Below are 13,267 nucleotides of genomic sequence, written 5' to 3'. Positions count from 1 at the left end.
AGAAACAAGAAGATGAGCAACAGAGTGAAGACATTTAAAAGAAAAACAAGAACTTCAAGAAGAAGAGGATATAGGAAGAAATTTGAAATCAAAGTGAATTTTTGTGTGCTTTTTTAAAAAAAAAGTATAATTTTTATTAGACTGATTTTAAAAACAGCAATGAGCACATCCAAAGCAGAGGGGTTAAAAACATCAAATCAGTTGACTTTAATAATCAAAGTATAGACAAGCATCTTCTAATTATCACTAATATAACCCAATAGTAATCTGTTTCTGTTTTGAAACAGAACACGTCATTTCCAACATTCTATTTAGTTTTCTAATTCCACTGCGGGACAAAACGTGTCCTGCTGATCTAATGAAACATTTTGTTAACACCCTTCTCCTGTAGCTTCATATAGTATTTGATGAATTAACACTCTGAGCCACAAGTTACTTTTCCGTTCCCTTAAATATGGAAGTTCTCATTTTTTTTCCAGTTTTTAGTCACCAGTATCCAAGCAGAAACTAACATTACTTTTTAGCTCTTAGGCAGGGTTGGGGAACTTGTGGACTACAGTACCCATCATTCCTGACCATTGGCCATGCTAGCTGCGGCTGAGGGAATTGGAGTCCAACAACATGTGAAGGGCCACTGTCCCTGCTCTTAAGCGATATCAAGTCCATCCAACCTACCCAATTAAAGGACCTTAAGGTTCCTTGGTAATTTATACCCAGTGGTGTTTTCTGTTGCAGAGGTCCCCTTAGCCCACAACATCCTTATGTCTTTGCAAGCTCACCAGTTATGTTCAAAATTTGCAGTCTTGTCCATGGAGTCAATGTTTAAAGAGGTGAAAAATCATTACAGAAGTTAATGTGTGAGGGAGAACTGAATGGGTGAGAGCTTTAGTAGCCTCAGAGGAGAGAGAAGGATGAATTAAAAGAAAAAAGTGTGATGATGATGGTTTTTCAAGAGAGTGGGAGTGCGGAGAAAAGCAAAGTTGAGGAATCAAACATTACAGCAAGGCTATTATTAGAAATGTTGGGGGAGGGGAGAAAAGCAGTGGAGTTGTGAGACGGAAGGGGAGGGTGGAGGTGGGAACTTGCACATTCCCTCCCAGCCATGAAACATCTTGGAAGTGGTTCATATAACTCACAGTTCAAGAGATGCACAAGTTCCTCCCCCTCCTGCGCATGGTGCTAGAAGTGTGGAAAGTATTCTTTTTTTATTTCATTTATGAATTGTTTCCTATGAAGCATCTCAAAGCTATATATATGCATCTATAAAAACAGTTAAACAACTGCATATATAAAAACAATTTCAAATCCTATACAGTGAACAGGTAGATGAACAAGTGATCCACTCACCCATTTCTCAACACAGACAAGTAAAAGGGCACAATTCCTCTTGCACGCCATGAGACATCTGGAAGTGATTTTGGACTCCTCTGGGCATCTTTTTAGAGAAGGGTCTCATTTGTGGCTCATGCTCTCCCTTTTTTAAAAAAATACTATTTTAAATACTATTTTTTTAAATTCATCTGATTGGTGTATTGATTTCCTCAGACTTTTTCTACTGATCATTATTTACCTCAGCATCAATTTCAAATGCATATCATTTACTTTATTCATGCTTAATGGCATTCTGGATTTTCCTTCATGAATCCTCAGTCATCGGGAGGTTTTTTCAGGGGGATTCCCCACAATCATTTTTTCCTCTCTCATGCTCATGTCTCCTTGCAGGGCTATGGGACCCACCTGATGAATCACCTGAAAGAATACCACATCAAACACAGCATCCTCTACTTCCTCACCTATGCTGATGAATATGCCATTGGCTACTTCAAGAAGCAGGTACCGCCCTGTCACTGCTGAAGATTATCTAGAGTACACTTTCCATTTAGGTGTATGGCATTCAGGGCGCCACAGAAGTGTCTCCTCCATCCATTGGGGGGCTGGCAAAGTATGTCAGCCCTTGATTTGGGAAGAAGATGAATTTGTAACAAGTGTTGGAATCTTGTTTGTTCTTTTGCTGAACTGAATTGCTGTTTATGCGATTCCTCATAAATGTTGGTAGGTGTATGATACTATTTTGATACTCATTTGGTATGGCTATCTTAATTTTTTATTTTTTATTGTTTTATATATTGGGGTGGATCCAGACTTAATTAGTTGCCTTTGGTTTCCATTTAAATCAGTGGGGCTTAAGTCATGACTAATTTGCCCCATCCATTTCAGTAGCACCAAAGTAATGTGCAACTGACTTAGTCTGGATCCAGCCCATCATTCTGTTGGCTGTTCTGACTACGCTGCGTTAATGGTCTTTGCTATTACTTGCTTTTGGTTTCCTTTTGGGAAAGAGAAGCAGGTGAACAATATTAAATGAAATGAGACATTCCCACCTGTGCCTTTCATGGCTGCCTTGTGGGATTGGGGAACCCTTCCCCCCCCCCGAGCGATCACACTGATATATAGAAAAGTAGAAGGATCAGAGTTGCTCCCCAGAGGACTTTCAACCTAGAACAGAAGGATGAGACCAGAATGAAGATTGGTAATACCTGAAGACAGATAGAGGACAGTTGATGGGGGGGGGCACTGAATAGTTTTTAAAAGCAAGTCCTTCACTCTGAGCCTGCAGATCTCCTGCAAATAGTTTGGCATTTTGATGTGCTCAGTATGTACCAGGCTGGCAGTGACTTTCTCAATGTCAGAGACAGTGTGTGTGTATAATTTAAAATAAAAAAGCATGTGTGAGAGACTTTTCCAGTGGGGAATTGCAGAATACAGCTATCGTTTTACACAGAGTTAATTGAGCATGCTGGAGCTTTGCTTTGAATGGGCATGCTTCCTTCCTGCCCCCTCCCTCGCCGGGTTCTAATAGAGACTAGATACTTCAGTGTGACGGGGAGAATGAGATAGAGCAGGGTCAAAGCCTCGAGGGAGAGAGAAGGGCACCATCACACAGCACAAATAGGTTATGTTTCCCGTTGCTACATTTTGAACTATTTGTTTCTGGAAAATTAATGAGCCTCTCATCTCTGGCCTCTAGGGCTTCTCCAAAGACATCAAAGTCCCCAAGAGCCGGTACCTTGGCTATATCAAGGATTACGAGGGGGCCACCTTGATGGAGTGTGAACTGAATCCCCGGATTCCCTACACGGAGCTCTCGCATATCATCAAGAAGCAGAAGGAGGTGAGGGGTGGGAACAGAGGAGGAGGAAATATTAATTGTACCTCCCCCATCAATGGCTCTTCAGTCAGCCAGATGCATCAGTGGGCAAATTTGGCAATCTTGTTGTTGTTAAGGAACTTAGTACAGGAATGGGAACCTGTGGTTGGGCTCGGGTGTGTTGGAGATGGAAGTGCAAGTCACATCAGTTGCTCTTTTCTTTCCACAGATTATCAAGAAATTGATAGAGAGGAAGCAAGCCCAGATCCGCAAAGTCTACCCTGGCCTCACTTGCTTCAAGGAAGGTGTTCGCCACATCCCTATCGAAAGCATACCAGGCATCCGTGAGTGTAGCAGGGCTGTAGCTTGGCAGTCTTTGGGGGAGAGCAAAAGGCAATGTATCAAGTAAACATGAATAGCGCTTTCAGCCACAGGATGGAAGAAACCTTGCATGATCTTGGGCAGCTCCCCCCCAACTGTGGCCCTCCAGGTGTTTTGGACTCCAGATCTCTCTCTCTCTCTCTCTCTCTCTCTCTCTCTCTCTCTCTCTCTCACTTACACTCACACACACACACTCACACACACTCCAGTGCTATTATTTTCAAGAAAAACAACCCCAGAATAGATAATCAAATGATAAATGTAATGTCTGAATTCAGTAGGATTTACTTCTGCGAAGACATGGCTAGGATGCACTGTGAAGTTTCTTTATTCTCTGTCAGCGGTGGATGGTATCCTGGAGTAGGTAACTCTTCCCACTTGCTTGAACAGGCAAGGATTTTGCAGAACAGATTTAGAGTCTTGGTCCTTGACGCCCCTCTCTAGTTTCTTTTTTTTTTTTCCAATTAATTTTTATTCAGATTTTCAAAACCAAAACGATACAAAAAGAAAAAAAAACACAAATAACTAATACAATAAAAAAAATAAAAATAAAAATATTGACTTCCGATTTGTCGTAGTTCAGCTATAAATCTATAATGTATAACAAGCCTGTCTCTTAATAGATTATAAAATCACCTTCCTCCAGCGGTTATCTTAATTGGTTTCAAATCTCATTAACATCATATCATTTCATTCTTCCACAAAAAGTCAAAGAGAAGTTTCCAATCTTTGAGATATATGTCCATCAATTTTTTTTCTAAATAAACATGTCAATTAATCCAACTCATCAAGTCTACTAAGTCCAGTAATTTCAAATCGCTCTTCTTCCATTATCCATATTGGTTCCATCTTCCATCTTTACGCACCCAATAATCTTGCTGTCATAGTCATATAATAAAAGTCTGATAGGAATTTCCTTTATCACAGATATTTTCTTGCCATCAATTCCGAACGTATCACTGAAGTATTGTTGCAAAGCCGCATCTCTGTTCCTCTTTTTTACATGATACACTAGCACATCTCTTGAAGATTTTTCCATTAACACAAAACGGATTAATTCTGTTAACTTTCTCCATTTGAAGTTCCATCAAATCCTTCCAGTCCAGGAATTTTTTTGAACCGATAATATCTTTATCTCCAATCTCTTCAATTCCTTCAGGGACAGCACTGATTTCCAAACCATAATATTTGTCTCCAGGATCCATCACAACCAGGAAATCCAAATCTTTTTCCATGTCCATATTTAATCCAATCTCCATAGTTTGAACCTTGCTTTTAATTTCTCTTTCATCCTTTTTTGATTTTCCAGATCTATCTTTATTCTCCTTTCTCATAGAATCCTGAATTTCTTTCAGCTCCTGTCTCATTTCATCAAATTCAATTCTCCACGCTTGTCTATTATTTCTCAATTCTTGTTTTATTGACTTAATCCCATTCATTATTTTCTGAAACACGTCTAAAGATAAAGTCCCTTCTTGTACATCCATGATCTTCTTAATTGTCATTCTTAAAGCCAAAGGAACTAAACTCCTTCAATTTTCAATGTCCCAAGCAAAGAGCAGTTTATTTCTTTATCCAGTTATAAAGGAGTTAATCTTTCAAACCAACTGGCGTCACACTCTAGACAGCCCTTATCTCTTATATGCCCAGAAGTGCAAAAACAGCTTTAGTTCACAGCGTCCTAATGACTAGTAGCAACGAGAATGAGCAGATTCGTCAAAAAAAAAAAAAAAAAGTAGATCAGAAAAAATAGTTCCAGACATATATTACACAAAAGTCTTATAAATCAAAAAGATTTTTCTTTTCTCTTCCAATCAGAAACCCCTCATCCGTTGTAATCTTTACAGTGCCATTTTCCATGTCAGCTTTTTGCAATAGGAAAAAGATAGGCTATTTTTATTTTCCTCCTCTTTAGTTCCGTGAGTAAAAAAGAAGGAAAGTTTTGGCTCACCCAGGTTCTCTTAATTGCCGATCCTTTGACAAATCTCTTTAGCTGTATAGATAAGAAAGTGATAAGCATAGACAGGAGGATGCTTGCCTGTTAGTCCGTTTTTTTAAAAAAGGAAAAAAAAACGGGTCACTTATTCAGCTGAGCTGGCTATAAATCCTCGCTCTGTCCGAGCTGCTGGAAGACCTTCTTTCACAGACGATTCTGACAAATTCCAGTCTCCCACAACCACAACAAAGCTGTGTGGGAAATCTCACGTTTCTTCCTTATCCGGAATAAATTATCCCCAGTCAAAAAAAACCCTTCTGACTGGATTTAAGGCTGAAAAAGTTTCATCCAAGACGGGAGCCCGTCTCAGAGCTGCACAGGCGGAGGGATCCTCCTGGGAAGTCATGCCCCTCTCTAGTTTCTGACTTGCCTTCTCCGTAGTAGCAGGGCTTCTGAGGAGCTCTAACACCGTCTTCAATTTTACTTGATGTTTTTGAACAACAGACTGGTTTCTTGGTTTGTTTTTCTCCAAAGTTGCATGCCATCTTGGGTCTACCTTCTCGCCCTCTCCCAACCCCACCCCACCCCACTTCTCTTTGGACATGGGAGGGGGGATTAGATTTTCTTTCTGTGTTTACTTGAGCTTCATCTAGTCGTGAGCTAAGTCCCAGAACTTCTCTTGGTGTCAGGGCTCAGTGCTAGAGGTGTGTTCATCCAGGGAATAGCTGTGAAACTGCAACAACAAAAACAAGGCAAACCACAACTAGCGCCCACTCATCTAGGGTTAGGAGAGGAAGAATGCCCATGTCAGAAGATGTAAAGCACAGAGAGATACAAACTCCAGCACCTCTCTTTTTACAAGTCAGCACCCAGACTACAAGAACTGCCTTTTTCTTTTGAGTTGGCACGGGATCATTTGTTTCTTTTGCAGTGATACAGGGCTCTTCTTTTTCTCTTCCAGGGGAGACAGGATGGAAGCCCTTGGGAAAGGAGAAAGGGTAAGTCAGTAGAGTGGCATTTCATGTTTTCCCACTGCTAGTACTTCATCTCTGCCTGCAGCAAGATCTTGAGTCTTACCGTAAGAGAGTCATTCTGAGGATTATTGACTAAGGCAACATACACACCATACATTTAAAGCACACGGTTTCCCCAAAATAATTCTGGTAGCTGTAGTTTACCCCTCACAGAGCTATAATTCCCAGCACCCTTCACAAACTACAGTTCCCAGGATTCTTTTGGGGGACAGGGAATGTACTTTAAATGTATGGTGTATGCGAGGCTTACTTACTGCATGGAAAGGTAGTTAAACATTCTAAAACACTATATGTGTGCTAAGTTGTTACACCGTTTTTGGTATTTAAAAGAACTGGAGTGGAATAAGACTGAAAACCCTCAATGAAGGACACACCAGTTTATCAAAATAAGATCTTTCCAAGTCTTCCTTAAAGGGTAGCCGTTTATTAAAATACTGCGGCCTTGGTGCATTGTGAAAGGTGTAACATCTCTTAATTTTTACTTTCTAGCTCTCCCAACAAGCCCATCTCTGATTATGATGATTTATTGCTACTTTTTGGATCATCCACATTTGTCTTAGTAGGCTACATTGGGGATTTTTTTAAAAAGGCAATTGGCAATATTCTCCCCACACACACACTTTTTAAAAAAAACTCTTTAGATTTTATTGTACGTGTGCGGAGGTGCAGCTAACGGGGTAAACGTTTATGCAAGCAGGATGCAAGATGGCAAACCTTTCATAGCAGCTGATGTTGTGGACTATAAATTTCTCTTCTAGGAAGGAGCTCAAGGATCCAGACCAGTTGTACACAACCTTGAAAAACCTCCTAGCACAGATCAAGGTGACGTGTCTGGGTGATAATTTTTGAAGGGGGAGGGCAGTAAACAAAAAGATTTCTTCAGCTGGCATAGCAGTGCAAAAGTCACATTGAGGTTCTACTTTCTCAGCATTTCCCAAGCCGGACTCAGTGGGGCAAGTTAGCCATCTTCAGCATATATTTGGTTTGTGTGTAAAAGGGGTGGAGAACTGAATCTGGCCAGCAGGCCGGATCCCTAATCTCCCCTACCCCACAGGCCAACTTTAACAGATGGGTGGGATTGCCCACCTGCCAGTCACATAACATTATCATGACATCAGATGATTAACACCTGTCAAAGTTCAAAGGAGGTCACCAATCAGGGTCTGCAAAGGAAAAAATGTTCCACTTGGAGGAAGGTGTTTGAATCAAAACCACTTCCGCTGCAAAGGGTTAAATGCTCCATTTGGACTCCAATTAGACCCATGTCCTGGGGATTCCTCACCACTGGTGTTCTGAATGGAGGCAGATTCTGGGTAGTGGTGATTATTTTTAACTCCTACAAGGTATCCAAGATGCACTAAGAAAAGTACTGAGTTTTGTTAACAAACATAAACTGGATGAATTTGCAAGTCCCACCCTTATTACTGATTTTCCTCTCCCTCTGCCCTAAGGAGTTTAGCACCTTGTTTAGCATACAGAATTTTTTTTATGCAACAGTGACACAGTATGGAGTGAATACTGTTTCCAAAATAGATTGTGAGCCGGTAGCCATTAGAGGTGAGAAAGTCCAAACGTGGAGAGTAAAGCTATACCTTGGTTAGGACTAAGATTCATAATGTCTGCACATCTTGAATTACACAGAACTCTTTCTCTGGCTGGATGTTTAAAAAGGTAAAAATGTCTGTTTGAGGCCTGTCCTCTGCCAGCAACATGATCTTCCACATTTAATTTATTATTTTTACTTCTAGCCAGAGGAACAGTTCTGTGTCACTCAAAAGCCTTGTACACCATGTTGTGAATCTTGTTTTGTTCTAATAAACTTATTTAACCTCCCTGTTTGGAGAGGTGGTGTTACTTTACTTGCTAACTGGCTATCTTTCTCCCCTTGATCAGACCCATCCCAGCGCCTGGCCGTTCATGGAACCAGTGAAGAAATCTGAGGCCCCTGACTACTATGAGATTATCCGTTTCCCCATCGGTAGGTAGCTGGGTCTGGCCATTGCTTGGAGGATTGATTGGCTTTTCTAAATCTTAAGAGGGAGGTAAGGTGGAGTCCATGTGGTGGATGTGAAAACATTTCAGATGGCTGAATTCATGGAGACTAGTTTACCTCAGGATCAAAATCTGTAGAGATTGAGGAATGTGGTTTTCATATTCCTGACACTTTTCTGGCTGCGTTTGTTTATCTGTGGCCAAGGAGAGGTGGAAAATATTGTTCATTACATATTTATTGATCCTGTTATAATTCTCCTTAGGGTTAAGAGTTTTCAAAGAAATTCTTCAGAGAGTTTACTTCCGGAATAGTAGGGAGAAAAATTCTTGTAGACGCACTATGTGTATGCAGGGCCAGCACAAGGCATGACTGGGCCCTTGGGCACTAGCCTGCCCGTTCGCACGGCTCCTGCCACCTACATCTCTCCTGTGTTCTGCTGCTGTGAGTGCAGGGTTGCCATCAACCAAGATGGCGGAGGCTTCTCTAAGGGGCTAATGCCCCCGCCACCACCTTGGTTGATGGCACGCATGCACAGTATGCTACGTGCATGCACATGCCTGCCATCAACCAAGATGGTGGTAGGGGCATTAGCCCCTTAAGAGTTTCATGGACCGGAGTCCACTTTATCAAATGAGTGAACTGTAATCTAAAACTGGTAGACATATACACATGTGGCTGGTTGGTGGTGTTGAGGAGTGAAATCAGAGGGGGGGGATGCAAAAAAACTCAACAACCCAAAATCCTAAACAGTGATGATTATACATAAAAGGTTACAGTGATAATTGACAAGACAGTGTGGGTGATACCACAAACATCCTGATACTGGTAGGCTAATGGATGCCATGTAGTGTAATAGCACCCACAATCTTGATTCATGCCATAGGCAACAGTATTGAATTTCCTGGCCAATTGTAGTAAGCACTTTCATGCTGGAATCTTCCCCCCCTTTGAAGTTGCTTTGCACAACTGAAGTCCCCTTCTTCCCCCACCCCATCCCCTTGTCTCTTCCCCTGTCTCGGCAGACCTCAAGACGATGACAGAACGGCTCAAGAACCGCTACTATGTCACCAAGAAGCTGTTCATTGCCGACTTGCAGCGCATCATCACCAACTGCCGCGAATACAACCCGCCTGAGAGCGATTACTGCAAGTGCGCCAACACTCTGGAGAAGTTCTTCTACTTCAAGCTGAAGGAAGGGGGGCTCATTGACAAGTAGGAGCAGCTGCCGGCCACGTGGGCCTCTTTCACTTCCGTCCTTCCATCTTGTTGAAACTCTCTTCTGGCTTGTGAACAGCTGGACATTTCTCTGCTGCCTTTTGCCGTGTCTCACGCACAGACCAGATGTGGGGTTGGCAGGACATAAGAGGCTTCCTTTTGTGTGATGGGGGTGGTGGAGGGGATGGCTGCACAGATAGCATCTCTGCTGCACGCCTCTCTACCCCTTAACGGACTTGGAACTGCTATCAGCCCTCTTAAATTCCTGAGCCTCATCACTCCATCCATTGGATCTTCCTTTACGGAAGAAAGTAACGTGGGAGTAGTCTGGGAGATTACCCAGGAAAGATTATGAATCATCATGTTTTGCATCTGAAGATGTAATGAGGGCACATGTTTAAACCCTCTCCCCACCCCCCCACCCCATTTTCCTTCTATGTCTGTGGGTTTTCTTTACTTCCACATTTTGGGAGAGTTTTCACCTGCTTGCACTCCATCCTTGTTTTAAGATTTAGCCATTTCTTCTTGACATGTGAATGTAGAAAAAGAGCACTTGAGTGAAAGAGGAACAGGGTTTGTTTGTTTCCAGAGGACCGGGAGGGTGGGGACTTTATTACAAACTCAGCAACAGAGAGTTTTTCCTGGCTCTTTCCCAAGAGCCTTTGATGGGCTTATACCTGAATCCCCTTTCTTCCCCCCCCCCTTTTTGGGGTGGGTGGGCAGTTCACAGCTCTTTGCTGGCCCACTATTTGAATGCAGATGGCCTTTCCTGCAGAGGAAAGAAATCGTTTGAGCCTCAGGCTAAATTACATCTGGTTGCAGGAGGCAGGCAAGCCAACAGTGGGTAGGAAGGAAGGGAAGATAACCCCCCTTGCTCTTTTTCCCTCCTCACTGGGCTATTCACGTGCCAGCTTTTGTCCACTCCAAATCTACAAACAGCCTGACACCAGATTGGAACATTACAATCTCCGACATAATGGCTCAGATTTCGGACCAGAGTTGGCAGGTTTGTGCCCCCTTCCCACCCTGCCGGACACCCTGCCTGGCTGTATGTTCTTCTCTACAACTTCTGATCCATTCCTGAATATTTTCCCCTCTGCACTTACTGGACACCCCACCCCCAAAATTTGGTCAGCAGCATTTAGTCAGCTGCAACTGAGTTTGATCAATTCCGCACTTGCAACTTTTGCGCACAGAAGTCAAGATTAGCCAAGCTGGTCCTTTCATCTTTGGTGGTGAAAGCAATCAGGCATACAGCTCTGACTGTTTAAGTGGTGTCAGTGATTGTATCCCTATCTTACCACCAAGTCCTCAACATGCACTTATCTGTGAGTGTTTGCCGTACTGATTATTTCTCATGCCTTGATTTAGACAGGTATGTGAAGGCTTCCTTCCCCCCCCCCATATAGGGGCAGTCACTTTTACTATTACCCAGGCACTTTAAAATGGCCATGCTGTCTGATGACTTACGGTTAATTGCCAAGCTGATATAGATCCATACACCCCAGCCACTCTCCTGAAATTCCTGTAATTTTTGTAGTGGTTAATATTTGCTCCACCACGTGGTATAACAAAGGTATAGCCCGATTGTTTTCCTGTTGAAAAACCAACGGCTTGTAGCAGTTTTTCTCTCTTGCATTACATGGGAGTAAATTTATAAGAACATTAACTCCCTAAGCCAGTGATGGGAACCTGTGACCCTCCACACTTCTTTGGACTTTTAATATCCATCAGCCCCAGCCGGCACAGCCAAAAGTCAGGAATGATGGGAGTTACAGTTGAACAACACCTGGAGAGCCTCTTCATCCCTTCGCTAAGAATCACAAGTCTTTGTAGCAAGAATTTCTGGGACCTTGTGATGAGAAAAATGAATGTGTGAAACAGCTAGATGGTAATGGCATTTTATTGGTAGCTTGTATTAAACGGGGTATGTGAAATACCCACCCACTCCTTTTTTCTTTCTAGCGCAGGTGTGGGGAACCTTTGGCCCTCTAGATGTTACTGAACTACAACTCCCATCCACCCTGGCCATTGGCCGTGCTTGCTGTGGTTGTTGGGAGTTGTAGTTCAGCAACATCTGGAGGGCCAAAGGCTCCCCACACCTGATCTATCAGCTTGGGCAAATGAGTGCCAGGAACTGAAGAGCTTCTTGCTCCTTTTCCCTTGATTCCAGAAAGCCAGTTTGGTAGGTATGAGGGGATGGGAAAGGAGGGTTGGTAGGTTTGGGGGTGGGGAGAAACAGGCAGGCACTCAGCTGTCCAACCCGCTCATAGATGGTCTGTCCAGGTGGAACATGTTGGCTTGTGTGCGTTGTTGTGTGAAACAGCATACATTACGTTGGAGTTAAGTTGAGCAAGAAACTTCTTCAGAGCATGTTAAGAGTCTTTATTGAAAGACATTAAGGCCAGAGGCTTAAGAGTAAATACATGTAGAGATTCTTCAGTCACCCCCCCTTCTGGTACATCTCTCTCCATAGATAAACACAAAAGACAGCCTCTCAGCTCAGAGGCATAATTCAGAAGAGCAACAACTCACATAGACTCTGTTACAACTTTCCCAGCTGTTATCAGATGGCTACCATAGCAACGGCCCTGGCCGTCCGTTCCCAGACAGGACATAGACATACCTCCCCCTTAACCACAGTTACGTCTTCACACTTGCAGGCTTCATGGAAAACTACTAGAGACAGTAATGTCTACTGGTCACCAGCCCAACAGAACATGCTGTGTTTTAAGTACTTGCTGTAGAAATCATTATTTGATTTGGGGCTGCATGTGTCTGCTTAACACCTTGCAAGGACTATCCAATGCAAAATGTAACAGCCTGTTGCTTCTCAGCCATCTGTCAGCTCTTGTCAATGCTGAGCATTTTGCCTCCACTGCAAAGCCAGAATAAAGTTGCTGTGGGAAGTAGGTCAGACACTTTTGTCCACTTCAGCCCAGTCTTTTCTTCCAACCTTGTGCATGCTCATCCTCTCATTCCCTTTCCTCTCAATTACAAGGGAGTTCTTTATGCCTTCAAGAAACCTTACAAAAGGTGAGCGGAGAGAGGAAGGGAAGCATTTGAGTGACGATCCACTTGCCTTTTCTTAAGTGACGGTTGCCTTACGTCCACCACATTTGTGTGCTTAACCTGTACAATTGCAGGGCCTGACTGTACCACTCTGGGCCTTTCAATAATGTTGCCATTCCATTTTTTAATACATAAAGGGAAAAATAATAATAAATGATATGTCTGAAATAGAAAAGATGTGCTGCTTTCTTTCAGACCAACTATTGCAGACTTTGTGGAACAATACTATATTTTTGTAGCTTAGTAATTGTGTTTACATAAGCTGTGTTTTTTCCAGTTTTATCTGTTCCATTATTTTACTATCTCTCACATATACTGTCAAGAACTCTCAAGTTCCCACTGGGGTCAACTCCTAATCCCAGAGCACTTGATCCTGGCCAGGCACAACCTGTGCTTTACTTACCAGGGTTGAGTTAAGCCAACAACCACCCTGTAAGGTACTGCCACCACCCCTTAAACTTGGTCACCCACTCTGGGCCAAGGGGAAA

The 13,267-nt window shown here is 42.7% G+C and overlaps 1 protein-coding gene across 1 annotated transcript in view; it reads left to right on the top strand.

The window, feature by feature from the left end:
* The window catches only part of KAT2A (lysine acetyltransferase 2A), a 49,027-nt gene extending 36,088 nt beyond the window's left edge, over positions 1-12,939 (top strand). Inside the window, exons 12-18 of the mRNA XM_061589591.1 lie at positions 1,723-1,833; positions 3,029-3,172; positions 3,378-3,492; positions 6,427-6,463; positions 7,258-7,321; positions 8,393-8,477; positions 9,515-12,939. Of these exons, the coding sequence (XP_061445575.1) occupies positions 1,723-1,833; positions 3,029-3,172; positions 3,378-3,492; positions 6,427-6,463; positions 7,258-7,321; positions 8,393-8,477; positions 9,515-9,708 (750 nt within the window). The 3' untranslated portion in view covers positions 9,709-12,939. The remainder of the gene's footprint in view (positions 1-1,722; positions 1,834-3,028; positions 3,173-3,377; positions 3,493-6,426; positions 6,464-7,257; positions 7,322-8,392; positions 8,478-9,514) is intronic.
* The last annotated feature ends 328 nt before the right edge of the window (positions 12,940-13,267 follow it).

Source organism: Rhineura floridana, chromosome 11 (genome assembly GCF_030035675.1).
Source record: "Rhineura floridana isolate rRhiFlo1 chromosome 11, rRhiFlo1.hap2, whole genome shotgun sequence".
Lineage (NCBI taxonomy): Eukaryota > Metazoa > Chordata > Lepidosauria > Squamata > Rhineuridae > Rhineura > Rhineura floridana.
This window is presented reverse-complemented; position numbering and strand designations above follow the sequence as displayed.